The sequence below is a fragment of the Eriocheir sinensis genome, unplaced genomic scaffold (assembly GCF_024679095.1).
Source record: "Eriocheir sinensis breed Jianghai 21 unplaced genomic scaffold, ASM2467909v1 Scaffold810, whole genome shotgun sequence".
In the NCBI taxonomy this organism is placed as follows: domain Eukaryota; kingdom Metazoa; phylum Arthropoda; class Malacostraca; order Decapoda; family Varunidae; genus Eriocheir; species Eriocheir sinensis.
This window is the reverse complement of record NW_026112177.1, coordinates 57,501-78,278: the sequence shown is the minus strand read 5'-3', so window position 1 is coordinate 78,278 and position 20,778 is coordinate 57,501. Positions and strand designations below refer to the sequence as shown.

The window sequence follows — 20,778 nt, the reverse complement described above, 5'->3', positions numbered from 1 at the left end:
GGAAGGTGAATGTGTTGATGCCACAGCCAGGAAGGTGAATGTGTTGATGCCACAGCCAGGAAGGTGAATGTGTTGATGCCACAGCCAGGAAGGTGAATGTGTTGATGCCACAGCCAGGAAGGTGAATGTGTTGCTGCCACAGCCAGGAAGGTGAATGTGTTGATGCCACAGCCAGGAAGGTGAGTGTGTTGATGCCACAGCCAGGAAGGTGAATGTGTTGATGCCACAGCCAGGAAGGTGAATGTGTTGATGCCACAGCCAGGAAGGTGAATGTGTTGATGCCACAGCCAGGAAGGTGAATGTGTTGATGCCACAGCCAGGAAGGTGAATGTGTTGCTGCCACAGCTAGGAAGGTGAATGTGTTGCTGCCACAGCCAGGAAGGTGAATGTGTTGATGCCACAGCCAGGAAGGTGAATGTGTTGCTGCCACAGCAAGGAAGGTGAATGTGTTGCTGCCACAGCCAGGAAGGTGAATGTGTTGATGCCACAGCCAGGAAGGTGAATGTGTTGATGCCACAGCCAGGAAGGTGAATGTATTGATGCCACAGCCAGGAAGGCGAATGTGTTGATACCACAGCCAGGAAGGTGAATGTGTTGCTGCCACAGCCAGGAAGGTGAATGTGTTGATGCCACAGCCAGGAAGGTGAAAGTGTTGCTGCCACAGCCAGGAAGGTGAGTGTGTTGCTGCCGCAGCCAATAAGGTGAATGTGTTGATGCCACAGCCAGGAAGGTGAGTGTGGTGCTGCCACAGCCAGGAAGGTGAATGTGTTGCTGCCACAGCCAGGAAGGTGAGTGTGTTGCTGCCACAGCCAGGAAGGTGAATGTGTTGCTGCCACAGCCAGGAAGGTGAATGTGTTGATGCCACAGCCTGGAAGGTGAATGTGTTGCTGTGACAGCCAGGAAGGTGAGTGTGTTGCTGCCACAGCCAGGAAGGTGAATGTGTTGATGCCATAGCCAGGAAGGTGAATGTGTTGATGCCACAGCCAGGAAGGTGAATGTGTTGATGCCACAGCCAGGAAGGTGAATGTGTTGATGCCACAGCCAGGAAGGTGAGTGTGTTGCTGCCACAGCCAGGAAGGTGAATGTGTTGCTGCCACAGCTAGGAAGGTGAATGTGTTGATGCCACAGCCAGGAAGGTGAGTGTGTTGATGCCACAGCTAGGAAGGTGAGTGTGTTGATGCCACAGCCAGGAAGGTGAATGTGTTGATGCCACAGCCAGGAAGGTGAATGTGTTGATGCCACAGCCAGGAAGGTGAGTGTGTTGATGCCACAGCCAGGAAGGTGAATGTGTTGATGCAACATCCAGGAAGGTGAGTGTGTTGATGCCACAGCCAGGAAGGTGAATGTGTTGCTGCCACAGCCAGGAAGGTGAGTGTGTTGCTGCCACAGCCAGGAAGGTGAGTGTGTTGCTGCCACAGCTAGGAAGGTGAGTGTGTTGCTGCCACAGCCAGGAAGGTGAGTGTGTTGCTGCCACAGCCAGGAAGGTGAGTGTGTTGCTGCCACAGCCAGGAAGGTGAATGTGTTGCTGCCACAGCCAGGAAGGTGAATGTGTTGCTGCCGCAGCCAGGAAGGTGAATGTGTTGCTGCCACAGCTAGGAAGGTGAATGTGTTGCTGCCACAGCCAGGAAGGTGAGTGTTGCTGCCACAGCCAGGAAGGTGAATGTGTTGATGCCACAGCCAGGAAGGTGAATGTGTTGCTGCCACAGCCAGGAAGGTGAATGCGTTGCTGCCGCAGCCAGGAAGGTGAATGTGTTGCTGCCACAGCTAGGAAGGTGAATGTGTAGATGCCGCAGCCAGGAAGGTGAATGTGTTGATGCCACAGCCAGGAAAGTGAATGCGTTGCTGCCGCAGCCAGGAAGGTGAATGTGTTGCTGCCACAGCCAGGAAGGTGAATGTGTTGATGCCACAGCCAGGAAGGTGAATGTGTTGATGCCACAGCCAGGAAGGTGAATGTGTTGATGCCACAGCCAGGAAGGTGAATGTGTTGATGCCACAGCCAGGAAGGTGAATGTGTTGATGCCACAGCCAGGAAGGTGAATGTGTTGATGCCACAGCCAGGAAGGTGAATGTGTTGATGCCACAGCCAGGAAGGTGAATGTGTTGCTGCCACAGCCAGGAAGGTGAATGTGTTGATGCCACAGCCAGGAAGGTGAATGTGTTGATGCCACAGTAAGGAAGGTGAGTGTGTTGATGCCACAGCCAGGAAGGTGAATGTGTTGCTGCCACAGCCAGGAAGGTGAATGTGTTGATGCCACAGCCAGGAAGGTGAGTGTGTTGATGCCACAGCCAGGAAGGTGAGTGTGTTGATGCCACAGCCAGGAAGGTGAATGTGTTGATGCCACAGCCAGGAAGGTGAGTGTGTTGATGCCACAGCCAGGAAGGTGATTGTGTTGATGCCACAGCCAGGAAGGTGAATGTGTTGATGCCACAGCCAGGAAGGTGAATGTGTTGATGCCACAGCCAGGAAGGTGAGTGTGTTGATGCCACAGCCAGGAAGGTGAATGTGTTGATGCAACATCCAGGAAGGTGAGTGTATTGATGCCACAGCCAGGAAGGTGAATGTGTTGCTGCCACAGCCAGGAAGGTGAGTGTGTTGATGCCACAGCCAGGAAGGTGAGTGTGTTGATGCCACAGCCAGGAAGGTGAATGTGTTGCTGCCACAGCCAGGAAGGTGAATGTGTTGATGCCAGAGCCAGGAAGGTGAATGTGTTGATGCCACAGCCAGGAAGGTGAATGTGTTGATGCCACAGCCAGGAAGGTGAATGTGTTGATGCCACAGTAAGGAAGGTGAGTGTGTTGATGCCACAGCCAGGAAGGTGAGTGTGTTGATGCCACAGCCAGGAAGGTGAGTGTGTTGATGCCACAGCCAGGAAGGTGAATGTGTTGATGCCACAGCCAGGAAGGTGAATGTGTTGCTGCCACAGCCAGGAAGGTGAGTGTGTTGATGCCACAGCCAGGAAGGTGAATGTGTTGATGCAACATCCAGGAAGGTGAGTGTGTTGATGCCACAGCCAGGAAGGTGAATGTGTTGCTGCCACAGCCAGGAAGGTGAGTGTGTTGCTGCCACAGCCAGGAAGGTGAGTGTGTTGCTGCCACAGCCAGGAAGGTGAGTGTGTTGCTGCCACAGCCAGGAAGGTGAGTGTGTTGCTGCCACAGCCAGGAAGGTGAGTGTGTTGATGCCACAGCCAGGAAGGTGAATGTGTTGCTGCCACAGCCAGGAAGGTGAATGTGTTGCTGCCGCAGCCAGGAAGGTGAATGTGTTGCTGCCACAGCTAGGAAGGTGAATGTGTTGCTGCCACAGCCAGGAAGGTGAGTGTGTTGCTGCCACAGCCAGGAAGGTGAATGTGTTGATGCCACAGCCAGGAAGGTGAATGTGTTGCTGCCACAGCCAGGAAGGTGAATGCGTTGCTGCCGCAGCCAGGAAGGTGAATGTGTTGCTGCCACAGCTAGGAAGGTGAATGTGTTGCTGCCGCAGCCAGGAAGGTGAATGTGTTGATGCCACAGCCAGGAAGGTGAATGCGTTGCTGCCGCAGCCAGGAAGGTGAATGTGTTGCTGCCACAGCCAGGAAGGTGAATGTGTTGATGCCACAGCCAGGAAGGTGAATGAGTTGATGCCAAAGCCAGGAAGGTGAATGTGTTGATGCCACAGCCAGGAAGGTGAATGTGTTGATGCCACAGCCAGGAAGGTGAATGTGTTGATGCCACAGCCAGGAAGGTGAATGTGTTGATGCCACAGCCAGGAAGGTGAATGTGTTGATGTCACAGCCAGGAAGGTGAATGTGTTGCTGCCACAGCCAGGAAGGTGAATGTGTTGATGCCACAGCCAGGAAGGTGAGTGTGTTGATGCCACAGCCAGGAAGGTGAGTGTGTTGATGCCACAGCCAGGAAGGTGAATGTGTTGATGCCACAGCCAGGAAGGTGAATGTGTTGATGCCACAGCCAGGAAGGTGAATGTGTTGATGCCACAGCCAGGAAGGTGAATGTGTTGATGCCACAGCCAGGAAGGTGAATGTGTTGCTGCCACAGCTAGGAAGGTGAATGTGTTGCTGCCACAGCCAGGAAGGTGAATGTGTAGATGCCACAGCCAGGAAGGTGAATGTGTTGCTGCCACAGCAAGGAAGGTGAATGTGTTGCTGCCACAGCCAGGAAGGTGAATGTGTTGATGCCACAGCCAGGAAGGTGAATGTGTTGATGCCACAGCCAGGAAGGTGAATGTATTGATGCCACAGCCAGGAAGGCGAATGTGTTGATACCACAGCCAGGAAGGTGAATGTGTTGCTGCCACAGCCAGGAAGGTGAATGTGTTGATGCCACAGCCAGGAAGGTGAAAGTGTTGATGCCACAGCCAGGAAGGTGAGTGTGTTGCTGCGCCAATAAGGTGAATGTGTTGATGCCACAGCCAGGAAGGTGAGTGTGGTGCTGGCACAGCCAGGAAGGTGAATGTGTTGCTGCCACAGCCAGGAAGGTGAGTGTGTTGCTGCCACAGCCAGGAAGGTGAATGTGTTGCTGCCACAGCCAGGAAGGTGAATGTGTTGATGCCACAGCCTGGAAGGTGAATGTGTTGCTGCGACAGCCAGGAAGGTGAGTGTGTTGCTGCCACAGCCAGGAAGGTGAATGTGTTGATGCCATAGCCAGGAAGGTGAATGTGTTGATGCCACAGCCAGGAAGGTGAATGTGTTGATGCCACAGCCAGGAAGGTGAATGTGTTGATGCCACAGCCAGGAAGGTGAGTGTGTTGCTGCCACAGCCAGGAAGGTGAATGTGTTGCTGCCACAGCTAGGAAGGTGAATGAGTTGAAGCCACAGCCAGGAAGGTGAGTGTTGATGCCACAGCTAGGAAGGTGAGTGTGTTGATGCCACAGCCAGGAAGGTGAATGTGTTGATGCCACAGCCAGGAAGGTGAATGTGTTGATGCCACAGCCAGGAAGGTGAGTGTGTTGATGCCACAGCCAGGAAGGTGAATGTGTTGATGCCATATCCAGGAAGGTGATGGTGTTGATGCCACAGCCAGGAAGGTGAATGTGTTGCTGCCACAGCCAGGAAGGTGAATGTGTTGCTGCCACAGCCAGGAAGGTGACTGTGTTGCTGCCACAGCCAGGAAGGTGACTGTGTTGCTGCCACAGCCAGGAAGGTGAGTGTGTTGCTGCCACAGCCAGGAAGGTGAATGTGTTGCTGCCACAGCCAGGAAGGTGAATGTGTTGCTGCCGCAGCCAGGAAGGTGAATGTGTTGCTGCCACAGCTAGGAAGGTGAATGTGTTGCTGCCACAGCCAGGAAGGTGAGTGTGTTGCTGCCACAGCCAGGAAGGTGAATGTGGTGATGCCACAGCCAGGAAGGTGAATGTGTTGCTGCCACAGCCAGGAAGGTGAATGCGTTGCTGCCGCAGCCAGGAAGGTGAATGTGTTGCTGCCACAGCTAGGAAGGTGAATGTGTTGATGCCGCAGCCAGGAAGGTGAATGTGTTGATGCCACAGCCAGGAAAGTGAATGCGTTGCTGCCGCAGCCAGGAAGGTGAATGTGTTGATGCCACAGCCAGGAAGGTGAATGTGTTGCTGCCACAGCCAGGAAGGCGAATGTGTTGCTGTTACAGCCAGGAAGGTGAATGTGTTGCTGCCACAGCCAGGAAGGTGAGTGTGTTGCTGCCACAGCCAGGAAGGTGAATGTGTTGCTGCCACAGCCAGGAAGGTGAGTGTGTTGGTGCCACAGCCAGGAAGGTGAGTGTACCACCCTCACTGCCAGGAAGGTGAATGTACCACCACCACTGCCAGGAAGGTGAGTGTACCACCACCACTGCCAGGAAGGTGAGTGTACCACCACCACTGCCAGGAAGGTGAGTGTACCACCACCACTGCCAGGAAGGTGAGTGTACCACCACCACTGCCAGGAAGGTGAGTGTACCACCACCACTGTCTGGAAGGTGAGTGTACCACCCCCACTGCCAGGAAGGTGAGTGTACCACCCCCACTGCCAGGAAGGTGAGAGTACCACCCCCACTGCCAGGAAGGTGAGTGTACCACCCCCACTGCCAGGAAGGTGAGTGTACCACCACCACTGCCTGGAAGGTGAGTGTACCACCACCACTGCCAGGAAGGTGAATGTACCACCACCACTGCCAGGAAGGTGAGTGTACCACCACCACTGCCAGGAAGGTGAGTGTACCACCCCCACTGCCAGGAAGGTGAGTGTACCACCCCCACTGCCAGGAAAGTGAGTGTACCACCCCCACTGTCAGGAAAGTGAGTGTACCACCACCACTGCCAGGAAGGTGAGTGTACCACCACCACTGCCAGGAAGGTGAGTGTACCACCCCCACTGCCAGGAAGGTGAGTGTACCACCCCCACTGCCTGGAAGGTGAGTGTACCACCCCCACTGCCAGGAAGGTGAGTGTGTTGATGCAACAGCCAGTCTTTGTATCAGTGTCACCTGATGCACCAATAAAAAGCATACCTTTTATACAAGTTATGTGAAACACACCCCAAAAAGTCTTAACTTCCGGGCCTTCCTGACGCCTTTGATGGGTGTCGTGGTCAAAGGTCCCCCATCTTGTGGGTGAAATTCACTAGAAGGTTGAAGGGTGAGAAGAGGTAGGATGTCTAGATGGCATCTCAAAGCTAGCACAAGGAGTACACTGACCAATAATTAGTCACGGTAGCATGTTTGAGAATTGTTTGAAAGAAAACAACATGCTTACTCTACTTCAGCATAAACATTATATTTGACGGTGCTCTAATTCAAAAAATGCCTTGTCGACTATTGTCGTTGGTTTGAGCCAAGGCACCAGCTGTCGACTATTGTTGACACCTGCACTTTAAGGGTTAAAAGCATCAGTGAAAGACATCAGACATGAATCCCCAAGTGGAGGATTCAGTCCAGAAAACTGACACAAACTGTGGCAGTGTATCAGGACGCTTGTCAGAAAATACGTCTCTAATAAACTCCTAACCTTTCTCAACCTCCCTCATCTCTTCCTCAGTAGCCTCAAGCTCATTATCACTCATGGAGTCATAATCATTATCCCTATCCTCCATGTCTACCATGTATTCATCCCCAGTAATGTCATCGGACAGGTCATCTATGATGACTAAGAAACAAGTACCGTATTTCCCGCCATATAAGACACACTGGAGTATAAGCTGCACCTATAATTTGGCAAGATATATTTAGAAAAAATAAAAAAAACTCCACATTTTCCCTGAACTTATGTGTATGCAGTATTACATTTGGCCACCTTACTTAATGACTGTGATACCTTATTTTGCTTTGTGCCCTTCTCTGTGTTCAAAGTGTTACAGTGCTCTTACCCTGAGCAGCTGTGGCTTTGATATGGTAAACAAAATGGTGGGTTGGTAGATTCACTCACTGCGCAGTGTGCAGGCGGTAAACGTAACTTTCGCCGAGCTACTTAAAGGAACTAATCACGGGGATGCTACGTTAAGTAGGCAATCTTGATCGTGATCTTAACTTTCAAAGACCATACCGACTTTCAAGTAGAAATAGATGTTGATTAAATTTGTCAGTCATATGTTTTTATATAGTTATTTTTAAAATTAGAAACAAAAATGTGTTTTCAATAAACACTTAAATACTTTAGTCATCCATAGATATCCGTTCTTTCGAACATGTATCACAGAAAACGTCAGCTGAAATACAGCAGAAATACCTCCAGATAAATCTACCCAACGGTCGCCAAGCTGTCATGTCAGGCAGCACCGTGCTCCATCATATTGCTCCCGTGTAATAGCCACTTTAACCATCACCGCAAAGGTACCCGGCACACTGGTGACTGGCGGTGTTGTGGTTTGTGTTTCGTGTTCACGCCGTGCCTCGACCTCCACGTGTGACACGTCGTCTTCTTGTGACCTGTATGGTGCTATCGCTACACATGTCCTCCTCCTTTCTTCTGCTTATTCACACTTTTTTTTCTATTGCATCACACTATCCATTATTGAATCCTTAAAGCGTTGGCAAATATGGCACCTTGTGATTGTGCCGGCCACATCTTGGATTATTTTCCTTGGTGAAACCAGTCTTAAATGATATGAAAGGAATGGAAATGACAGTCATTGCACCCAGAACTGACTGGAAGTGGTATTATGGCGCGCAAAATATTCTGCGCTAAAGTTACCGGCTTAGCGAAACCTTATATACAGTATATATTTTTTTTGCTTTTTTGCTCTTTTTCCCCACACTTCGAGCAACGAGTTGGGGACATGCATAACATTGTTACTGTGTTGAGAGGAAAACAACATGTCCTATTTTAGCTTCAAGAAAAAATTATAGTCACGCAAAAAGCCCTTTCCCATGTGATTGGTTTTGCGTAATTGTTTTTTTCCCTTTCTGCAGCTGTCTGGGTGGAGAATGTGTGTATTTACCTAGTTTACCTAATTTTCAGAGGTAGGCGTGGTACTGAAAAATCAGTAGTGTGGTTGTGGTAGTGCGGTACTTTTTCCGGAGTAGAGTTGTTGCGGTAGTGTGGTCCCATTTTTTTCTTTCCCAGTGTGGTATGCGGTGTGGTACTGCGGAAGCGGTAGTCAAAATAAAAAAAAATACTTCAGTGCCTATCCAAACAAAGGAAACATGCTTAAAATAGTACAGACGCCCCCCGCCATTCGTGGCCTCACCGTTCACGGATTCACTTACAGTAATCCCTCGTCTATCGCGGGGGTTAGGTTCCAGAACCCCCCGCGATAGGCGAAAATCCGCGAAGTAGCGACCTTATATTTTTTTTATTATTTATATATATTTTAAGGCTTTATAAACCCTCCCCACACTCTTACAAACCTTTCCCACACTCCTATTGACCTTTCCCACACTTTTATAAACACTTCCTGCGGCGTTTCGTTGTTACGACGCGGTCCCAATAAATGATTCTCTAATTCTTGTTTCGACTTTTGACATTTGCTTCGTAAATACAAACTTCGCGAAGGAATTAGTTTGGCGGGGCGGAAGAATAATCAGCTTGGTGTTCATCCTAAGAAAAGGTGTAAGAAGATTTATACTGATCTGCAAGAACGCCTTCAGAATCTTTGTGAAGATAGAGTTTCTGGCCGCAAAACTATTCCCGAGTTCCTGAGAAGTGTCAGCCACAATCTGCGTGGTGGGCAGCCCAATCTCTGAATCTATAAACTATATAAACTATATAAATATGTGTAAGATTTTATTTAGTAATGTGTAAGGCTTCCTTTTTAGTAATGTGTAAGATTACATTTTAAATAATATTTACTTTAGGCAAATAAAAAATGACCAAATCTTATTCATATACTTCTCGAATAATATATATGGGTAATCACAAGTGCATTTGTAATCGTTTTATTAAACACTTTTATTGATCAACAATTCATCTCAAAATACGTGATTGACTAATATATGGATGTTATTGTATGTTTTTTTTTATATTTGGTATAATAATTATTCCTTGAAACATGGGGAAAATTTTTTTGGACGAAATGTCCATTGTATGATAGTTTTATGGCCGAAACATCCTAGGCCGAAATGTCCTGGCCGAAATGTCTTAGAACGAAATATCCGTGGCCGAAACATCCGTCTACTATATATATATATATATATATATATATATATATATATATATATATATATATATATATATATATATATATATATATATACAGGTAACTCGATGTACGCGAGTTTTGTGTCCTTGAAGAGGTCGCGTAAATCAAAAACAATGTAAATCAAACAAGAGGTAGGTTTCTATCCAAAAAATAAATATTCACTTCATTCAGTGGAGAGAGAGAGAGAGAGAGAGAGAGAGAGAGAGAGAGAGAGAGAATATCCATATCACCGAGATATCCACTCAGGCACTCAGTCTCAGCCTCACTCGTGTGAGGAAGAAATGAGGGACACCATGAGCGACTGCTAGTATTGGTACCGGTACCGAGCAGTCTGATACTGATACTGAGCCGTCTGGTACCGGTACCGAGCAGTCTGGTACTGGTACCGTACTGTATAGTTGGTACTGTTAGTACCAGTACTGGTACCGGTACCTGCCCACCCCTATTGTTGAGTAGCGTGGCAGCGTGGGTACTGTATTGTTGTTCAAGTGGCGCACGGGAAGAACTGAGCTCAGCTGTGTGGCCGCGGCGCCGTGTGAGTCCAGTTGCGTGAGGCATCTGGTGGCCACTCCATAAAATATTGCGTATAAGTGAAAAAACGCGTAAATTAAACATTTATTTGGATTTTGGACCCCGCGTTATTTCAAACGCGTAAACCAAACTCGCGTAAAGTTACAAACTCTGGATAAAATGCATTTCAAAACTATACTGAAACTGCATTGATCCAAAGGTTGGCAGTTAAATTTTCATATTGGTCACACAGCACCAAATTCTTATTGGTTAAGCTGATGTTAACAGTGTCAGATTTATTAATAATTCACATCATTGCTACTACTGGCAAGTACATAATGATATTGTTCACATTGATGCTTAGGGAATTCTCCAGTAGTCATTTCCATGTACAACAGGATATGTTGCATTTCAGATAACAAAGGCACTGCATGTAGTACTTGAGGCCATCCAGAGAGTCCAGGCAACTCATGAAACAGTGGCCATAGCAGAATTGAAGCCCAAACCTGGGCCTCACGCAGCCAGAACCGTCACCGTGGGGCTTGAAGAGTTGATGGCGCCACCTACTATAATGGTGAGTGACTTAGTCAGCCCTGGCTGTATGTATCTCTAGATCACACACACACACACACACACACACACATACACACTCACATAAACACACACACACACACACACACACATACCACCACCACCACCACACACACACACACACACACACACACACACACACACACACACACACACACACCACCACCACTACCAGTGTCACTGATGAGTGTGGTCACTAAACTGTGCAAGAGAATACTGAAAGACAGATGGACACAGTATCTGGAAGTGGTAGGTACTCTGAGTGAAAGCCAGTTTGGATTCAGAAGTGGAAAGTCATGTGTCGCAAATTTGCTGAGCTTTTACTCAAGGGTGATTGACGTGACACGTGAAAGAGACGTCTGGGCAGACTGTGTATATCTAGATATAGAAAAAGCCTTTGTCAAGGTACCTCACAAGCAGCTATTATGGAAGTAAGAGTATGTAGGAGGCCTAAAAGGGAACCTCCTGAAGTGGGTGAGAGACTTCCTAAAAAACGACAGATGAGGACAGTAATAAAAGACAGCATGTCAGGGTGGAGGACAGTAACAAGTGTAGTTCTGCAGGGCTCAGTACTGGAACCAGTAATGTTTCTGATTTACATCAATGACATGGTGTGCCAGCCTGTTTGCAGATGATGCAAAAATCATGAAAGAAATAAAAACGGAGGAGGCTTGCAAAGGGCTGCAGGAAGATCTCAACAAAATTTATGAATGGAGCCAGGAGTGGGAAGTGAAATTTAGTGCAAAGAAATGCTAGGCATTAGAAATGGGCACCAGTACTAAGCATAAGCACATTTAACCCCTACGGGACGGGCCGGGTTGTAATTTCCTGTCTCGCCGTACAGGCTAACACGCGTCAATCTCTAATTTTCATCGACATTCACTTTATCAATACTCTTTAACCCTTTCCTTGCGCGCAGTGTAGACGTGACTATCCCCTCAGGCGCAGTCGGGCAGCCCAATTGGGGTCTTTTAACCTCTGTATCTCAAAAACTATTTATCACAGCTAAAAACCAAAAACACCATTGGAAAGACGAGGTCCACATCTATAGGAGTCGGTTCTGTATGCCTCTCTTGCGAACGTACATGCACGTTCAGGGAGTGTTGAATGTTAACACTTACGTTGGTGCGTGCGTGATGATCAGCCATATTGAGGGAACTGCGGACATTTTTTCTTCAGATTCTGGCAAGGGAGTATTGCCAACTGCAATATTTACAACTATTTGGTCAAAGAATCAGTCAGGTGATAGGTGAAGCTATGCAAAAATGCCGCTATATTGGGCAAGAACATTCACCAGTTACTCGTCCGTAGATTTGCCGCGCTAGGCTGATATGATTTTCCACCAAATTTAGTGAAAAATCCACTCAGTTGGCAATCCTGTGTTGTGAGAATTAGTGTTATAACACACTCATACGCGGGAGATTTGAGTGCGGGTGGAGGTCGCAGCGGGCGTTTAGCGCCACCAGCAAATACGCCTAACGCCTGCTGCAAGCGTTTAGCAATGAAAGGGTTAAGTAGAGAAATGAGGTGAATGAAACATGCATTCTGACTATCATTAGTTATTGAGATACAGTGTGTTGAATGGAATAATTACTGCAGATATTTGGTGACCGAGTCACTGCCTCCATTTTCTTTCTTGACTCTGGCTTGCTATGGCTTAGTAACACGCTGTGGTGTGATAACGTTATCACCCCACACTCTCCTTCCCCTCCCAACTCGTGTTTGTCTCACTCTCCTCCCTCTTATTCCTCTTCTGCCTGCTCTTCCTCGTTTATGGCCTCTTCCATCCCTTCTGGGAGGAGAAGATTCAGCAGAAGAGGATAATGAAAACTCAATCCTCCCCCTGGACCTTGGAGGAGATACAGGTAGAGAAGAACATAGCGAAGATGTAAGGGGAGCAGAAGGCTGCCTTTTCCAAAGTTTGTATATACTAAGTCAAGTCATACACAGCTTTGTGGGAGGACGTTGCTTGGTGCCAAACTAGAGAATGTAGAAACAGGGGTTTAGAGAAAACGAAGAAAGGTAAACTAAATTAAATCAGTCACTTCAACATGCCCCTCCCCAACACCCCACACAGCTGTTTGTAGGCATTGGAATTACAGTCACACATAGCTCAATAAAAAGGCATATTTTTTCATCAATGGCTTGCCTGAACATGCTGTGAAAGAAGGCGAAAATCCACATCCAAAGTGCAGACACGGCCGCAGCTTTAGTCACCCGTGAACTGGCGGGTAGTGACATCACCCCGCTGCTCCATCCCAAACCGCCCCCTGCGCATGCTAGTATCAGTTTTGAAGGCAGAGTGACTTGACTTGGTATATATAGACTTTGGCCTTGTCATTTCCTGCCCACTGGTGGACGGGGCAGTAACAGGTGTGGAACGTGTCGCAGCAGTGCACATGGTGGACCTGAGGTGGTTGCCCCATCATCATCGTTACTCGTATTATGCCACTCAGAATCACTGTCACTCCACTCAAAATCACTTTCCAGAGTTACAACAAATATCAAGTTCATGTTCTGTTGCACTGTCGGAAGGTCTAGCACTTGAGTGATCAGTACGTGATGAATTAGCTATCGGAGTGGACGTAGCCACGGACTGACGAGGCAATCGAACGCAGATGCTCTATTTTTACACAGCCATCCACTAGGAAAGCCTCAGACACACTGACTCATTGATAAAAGTACTCAGGACAAGTGTTTACATATTTGGGAGGAAAAAAATTGGGAGAATGGCTAACATGAGCAAAATATAAGCAGAGCGGCGATCATCGCCACCCATCCTCTGTCAACTGAGCGGTGATCGCCACTCCCCGTCCCGAAAGAATTAAGCGCTCAAGGCTGATGTATCATACATATTAATGTACTGTACAGACAACTTCAAATTAAGTTTCATTCTCTCAGGTACGTTAACTGCAGAGAACAAGGCACTAAAAACTGATGAAAAGGAATCGGCCGTTTTTACAATGTACTATAGTAAAATAAGGAACATCTTTGTACAGGTTTCCCCCACTTTACGATTGGGTTAGGTTCCTGAAAACCAGATCGAATAACGAACGATTGGATAGCGAACTTAAGGTTTAATAGGATTTAATTTAATGGGGAGAGTAACCTAGGCCTAACTTATATTGAGAGATAGAGAACACTTTTCCACGGCACCCAAAGAGGTAGTGTAATAGACGCGTTATTTTTTTATACAGTGGATGAATGCGTGCAGACAGCCCCGGCCGCGCGCCGGGCCCGATCAGCTGACGGGCGGCTAATGACGACGATGAGCGTCGGCCACCCGAACGGCATCCCCATCGGGGCCCGCGCATGTGTGGCTGTGTTTATTATGGGTTTGGGCTTCTCATCCTCCACATGTTGCATGGGACCCCTTTCCTTTCTTCCATCTCTTCTTTTTGAAAAAGAAGAGATGGAAGAAAAAGAAAGAAGTCTCGGCAGGCCGCTTGGAAGCGTGTAACGAAACACACGAGAAATTAATCCAGACAAGGAAAGGTTTAGCCGGCACCGGGGAGGCTCGCCCATCAGGCTAGTGTTTACATCACCAGTGATACATACGTATGTATCACTCGTGTGAATTGTATCAAAACACAAACACTGGTGTAGACGTACTGATGGAGTAAGCACAACTGAATAAATAGCGGGAATGAGTTTTGATGGGTGGCCGCTGGGGCGTGGGTGGCACTAGGATCGTGGTGCGTTTGTTTACGGTTTGGTGGTGATGTAGTGCCGCAGCGACTAGCCTGATGGGCGAGCCTCCCCGGTGCCGGCTAAACCTTTCCTTGTCTGGATTAATTTCTCGTGTGTTTCGTTACACGCAGTAGCCGTGTGGGAGTGTAGTAAAGAGAAAATTCTGGCATTTCAGGGATTGGTTAACCGAGCGCCTATATTGAAAAACGAGCGACCGGCATCAATTCATAACGATCGTACAAGCGAAATATCGGATATCGAACCATCGAATAGCGAGGGAAACCTGTACTGTATTTTGCGGTGTATAACTTGCTCCGGCATATACCGTGCACCCTAAACTTTAAGACAACAATTTTGAAAAAAAAAATTCAGTGCTTAACCCCTTCACTACAGCCGGGCCAAAATTGCGCCCCGCCCTGTATCCGGAATCACCGCACGTACCAAATTTTAAATGTCGCTATTGAATATAACAAGTTTTCAGCCATAATCTCATCATAATTATCATATATTATATATAAAACCATGCAGAATTAAAGGGTGCACATAAAGAAAAATAAATTAAATGATAATTTTAAGATTTATGCATAAATGTACAGAGAAATTTGCATTTCATATATGACTTGTGTCTGCTGAATTGTATATTTTTATGTTAGTTGCGATTAAGAAATGATTTGTGGAGGAAAGTGGAGGAGAGGGAAGGGAAGGACACAGGCGTAAGATCATGGAAAATATCCCACTGATTCACCGGCAATACGCACAGATTTCACGGAGTGAAAGGCTGAAAGGCCGTTTGTGTGTATTTACCTAGTTGTAGTTTTACAGGGCCTGGGCTTACGCTCATGTGGTCCTGTCTCCATATCTGTATTTGTCCAACTTTTCCTTAACCTCTTCAACACGAGGACACGCATACAGACTCCTTGCGCGCTCCGTAGCATATCAGAGGACGCATATACAGCGTCCTGGCTCGCTTTAGCCAGCACATGAGTTATTTCATCCTGAATATTGTATGATTGTTTTTAGGTGTGGGGTTCTTCAAAGGTCTGGACTTCCGAAAATCCCGTAAATTCTCAGCAATAAAAAAAAAAAATAATAACTGAAAATTGAGTTATCAGACTCACAGCCCCTCTAGTCCTTATTATTATTTAAATATCTGACCAATCACATCACTCATAGGGTAAGCAAAAGCAAGATAAACGTGCTCTTAAGTTTATTGAAAACAACAAAGAAACTCGCTGGAAATTAAGAATAATTAATTACACCAAGCACACAGCAACCTAGTAGCTATGCTAAGCATCCTAGCAAATGGATTACTTAGCTGCAGGTGGGGAGAAGGGGGAAGCCACACCCTCAGCTTCCTCGTGGTCCGTTAGGGCTGGAGTCCTTCTGTCCTCTTCTCGTTCCTCACTGCAACGCGCCGTGCCCTCCTTCCTCCCACGGGCTTCCCTAGACCTGAGTATACAATCACTCTGGAATTGTGGATACTACAGGCAGGAAAACCCCACGATGGACATCGTGGTGGAGGAGGCGGGAGGGACGTCTGCTCGCGGCGGAGTCTGGGCAGGAGATGGGTGGAAGATGGCGGCCGTCCCACAATGCTCAGGCCGGGTTCCGCGGTCAAGATGCCAGCTCTCGCCATACGGCATCTCGTTTTCTGTGCAACACTTACGCTAAAACGCCCTAACGGCTATGGAATTATTATTTATTAATAACCTAACGCATGCAATTGGTCATAATGGGTCATGCATCCCACACATAGCTCAGCGTTGGCCGTAATAAGGAAATGATTTGAAAAGCTTCTGTTTCCCGCCTGATCGGTGACTCTTCCCGCTCTCTCAATCAAAATGGCGGGGACACCCGCGGCCACAGGCCACTCCCTGAATGATGAAATCATGACAGGGCGGCCACAGGCCACTCCATGAATGATGAAATCATGACATCAGGATGTAGGTCGGATATGATATGATGTCTTATTTGACTTTCAATGTTATTATTGTGTTATAACGTAAGTGTGTCTTGCGCGCATTTGTACTTGACAGTAACAATCAATTCTAACTGAAACTAACAAAAATAATGAGAGAGAAATGATACATGTGTATGAATAATGAGAAAAAAATGATACATGTGTATGTGTGTTGAGTTCCTCTTCCCTCGAGTTGCCGAGTGGCTGGCCATATAGTGCATTGTCTCACATACCTCCTCCTCTGTTCAAGAACGCGGTCCGTCTCCCCCTCCCTGCCTCCACCTCACATTCAACCCGCTCTCTGTTCTCGTTCTTTCTTCTTTCCTTCCCCCCTTCCTTCTAGCGGCGTTTCTAGGGTTCAAAAACATTCGGGGCTAAGAGAAAAACATCGGGGGCTGAAGTTTACAGTGAGCGAAAAAAAAAAAAAAATGTGGGGGGGGACCTGTTTGCGTTCACCACCATGCACCTGAGATAAACACATACAGCTACACTCGTAGATTGCACAGTAAACTACAAACTGCTCAAACTACTGGTATATGGCTTCAAAATGTAATCTTTAGTATGAACTACATCAATAACATCAGCTTTGTTCAAACAGTGGACATACAGTACAGTACCTGTGGAGAATATTTATTTATTATTTTATTGAGGGACGGGGGCACGGGGCCCGGGGGTGAAAAAAGGTTCAGGGCTTGAGTCAAAACATTTGGGGCTCAAGCCCCGGAAGTCTATGGCTAATGATGCCACTGCTTCCTTCTTTCCTTATACTCCTCCCTTCAGTGTGTGTGTGTGTGTGAGAGAGAGAGAGAGAGAGAGAGAGAGAGAGAGAGAGAGAGAGAGAGAGAGACAGACAGAGATCAAGAGGGCTCTGGGACATGGCGTGAGGCTCACACAAACATCCATCCCGCTGTCTGTTCTTTCTTCCTTCCTTCCTTCCTTCCTTATACCTCCTCCCTGCAACGTGTGTGTATGTATTTACCTAGTTGTATCATCTCCATAACGCTTATTATCCAGTTTGGCTTTAAATTCATGAATCATTTTTGCACACACAGTCTCCTTGTCAAGTCCGTTCCATGTTGTTATGCTTCTGTATGGAAAACTGTATTTCTTGATGTCTCCTACAGTTTCTTGCCATTGCCTCCTGTCACACTTCTGTCACGCACCACTAGGTCTTCCCTGTCCAATTTCTCCAATCCCTCTTGTATCCTGTACAATGCTATTAGGTCCCCTTTCTCTCTTCTTTCCAGTGTTGTTTGTCCCAATTTCTCCAGTCTTTCTTCATAAGTATGTTCTCTTAGAGTTTTCGGTAATTTAGTCGCTGCTCTTTGTATTCTTTCCAACTTTCTAATTTCTTTCTTCAATCTAGGTGACCACACTAATGCTGCATATTCCAGTCTTGGACGTATCATTGATGTTATTAGTTTCTTCACCATTTCTTCATCTAAATATGTAAATGCTGCTTTTATGTTTCTAAGAAGATTGTATGTTTCCCCAGTTATCCGGTCTATATGTTTTTCAATGGATAACTTCTGTTATGATCACTCCCAGATCTTTTTCTTCATTTTTTTTCATGATTTTTTCATTACTCAAGAGAGTTGTTCCCTGTTATTCGTCTACTGTGTGTGTGTGTGTGTGTGTGTGTGTGTGTGTGTGTGTGTGTGTGTGTATTTAGTATTTACCTTGTTTACCTAGTTGTATTTACCTAGTTGTAGTTTTACAGGGCCTGGGCTTACGCTCTTGTGGTCCCGTCTCCGTATCTGTATTTGTCCAACTTTTCCTTAAAGCTTTGCACACTCTTCGCTGATACTACATCCTCACTAAGTCTGTTCCAAACCTCTATATTTCTTTGCGGGAAGCTATATTTCTTTGTCTCTCAAGCATCATCCTTTCCTCAATTTTTTAGTGTGTCCTTCTGTGTTCCTGGTGTTTATTCCTTCTTTTAGTAGTAACTCCTCATTATCTACTTCCATTTTGCTCAATAACTTATAAATATGTATTAGGTCTCCCCTTTCTCTTTTTCTTTCCAGTTTTGGTAGGTCCATTTCCTTTAATCTTTCTTCATATGTCAATCCCTCCAGTTCTGGAACCATTTTTGTTGCCATCCTGTGTGTGTGTGTGTGTGTGTGTGTGTGTGTAATTCACCTCTTGGGTCTCTCTCGAAACAGCCAGCTGTTCCCCTAAGGAAGAGCACAGAGCTTGTAGTAGCGATCTTTGGGTAGGACCGAGATCACTCAAACGCAACACATCGCGACAACGAGGTCACAACTCCTTGCCTGACGTCGCGTACCTACTCACTGCTAGGTGAACAGGGGCTACACGTGAAAGAAGATAAACCCAACTTATCTTCACCTGGCTGGGGAATCGAACCCCGGTCCTTCTGGTTGTGAGGCAGACGCTCTATCCACTGAGCTACCGTGCTGTGTGTGTGTGTGTGTGTGTGTGTGTGTGTGTGTGTGTGTGGTGATGTACAAATTACAGAAAGTTTCCTCTTTTTTTTCTCTCTTGAAGATATATTGGTGACAGTCGTAACAAAATTTTCAATCAGATCACCGTTGGTCAGTTCACGGTGAAGGCATAATTATGCAAGCCCATTCAATCTCTCCTCACCCATAGTTGACCGTCTGAATGATTTTATATGTTTAAGTGTAGAAAAGCTTTGTTCTGCTGTAGCAGATGAAATGGGCAAAGTCGCACAAATAAGTAATAATTTCTTTGTAACAGGATAATTTTGTGAGCAGTGTTCATGTATCAAGTAGGCTACAGTATTTGGCAAGGAGCTTTTAGGTACAGAAGACCAATGTGATTTCCACATTCTGAATTCAGTGACATAATCATGTAAATCATCCAGGCCCAGAACTGGATAATTTATTAAGAGGTAGGTAGTCTTTGTGCATCGATAGCAATCAGCCGCAGCTCTCTGAACCTAACTTCGGTTGTAGGTAAGCTACTTGAGGGCATAATTAGAGACAAAATTGTGAGTTACCTTGAAAGCCACTCATTGATTGGGGACTCACAACATGGCTTCCGAAACAAAAGATCCTGCCTATCAAATCTATTAACCTTTTATAACGACCTCTTCACTGTTTATGACGTAACCAAATCACTGGACGTAGTCTATCTTGATTTCCAGAAAGCGTTTGATAAAGTCCCGCATCATAAATTACTTTACAAATTAAAGCAAATAGGTATTGACGGTCAGGTAAACCAATGGATCGCGAATTGGTTGAGCAACAGACAACAAAGAGTAGTGATTGACGGATTTAACTCAGAGTGGGCGCCGGTCACTAGTGGCGTCCCTCAGGGCTCGGTTCTTGGCCCAGTGCTCTTCATTATTTACATCAACGACGTGGATGTTGGACTCAATAACCGCATTAGTAAATTTGCAGACGACACAAAGATTGGTAACTCGGTTCTCACTGACAAAGACAGGCAAAGCCTCCAAGAGGATTTGCACAAAATTTCAGCTTGGTCGGATAGATGGAGATGCCCTTTAACGTAGACAAGTGCCAGGTCCTTCAAGTTGGAACGAGGAATAAGAAGTTTGATTACGAAATGCGCGGCGTTAAACTCAAAAGCGTTCAATGCGTCAAGGACTTGGGGGTCAAAATCGCGTCAAACCTCAAATTCTCACAGCAATGCATCGATGCAGCAAATAAAGCGAACAGAATGTTGGGCTTCATTAAAAGAAACTTTTTATTTAAGAATAAAGATGTAATACACCCGCTCTACAACAGTTTAGTCAGACCCCACTTGGAATATGCGGTACAGTTTTGGTCTCCCCACCATGCAAAGGATATTGCTAAATTAGAAGGTGTTCAGCGTCGGGCAACGAAAATTATCCCTTCCTTGCGCAACAAATCCTACGAAGAAAGGCTTTCTACCCTTAACATGTTCTCTCTTGAGAAACGTCGCCTCCGAGGAAAACTGATCGAATGTTTTAAAATACTTAATGGTTTCACGAATGTAGACAGATCAACATTGTTTATGATCGATGACACTTTGCGCACGAGGAACAATGGCGTAAAACTCAGATGTAGACAAGTAAATTCAGACTGCACCAAATTTTTCTTCACCAACGTTGTAGTGCGAGAATGGAATAAGCTCCCATCATCAGTGGTCCAGTGTAACACGATTGACTCCTTCAAAAATAAGCTCGACCGTCACTTCCTTCAACTTAATATCAACTAGAGTAGAAATGCAACGTTTTGGAGTCTTCTGATTAATGTAAAATCACTTAGGTTTAAGGACAGACCACCAAGTCTGGACCATGGGGTCTGTGTGGTCTGATTTTCTATGTAAATCTATGTAAATCTATGTAAATCTCCCCCTTGTCCAGTACCCGCCCGTTACGCGTACTAGACAACTCAGTGAGGCAAAACTCGCAGAGCGTGAATAAACTGTAGTGTAGATACTCGTTCTGGGGGAGTATTTCACATTTTTTCTTTTTAGCTTTTAAAC

General features: G+C 46.4%; 1 protein-coding gene across 4 annotated transcripts in view; it reads left to right on the top strand.

Moving 5' to 3' along the window:
* The window catches only part of LOC126994514 (tripartite motif-containing protein 2-like), a 130,923-nt gene that overhangs the window by 63,320 nt on the left and 46,825 nt on the right, over positions 1-20,778 (top strand). For all 4 annotated transcript variants that reach the window (XM_050853827.1, XM_050853826.1, XM_050853828.1 and 1 more), the window contains one exon: positions 10,495-10,653. In XM_050853827.1, the coding sequence (XP_050709784.1) occupies positions 10,495-10,653 (159 nt within the window). The remainder of the gene's footprint in view (positions 1-10,494; positions 10,654-20,778) is intronic.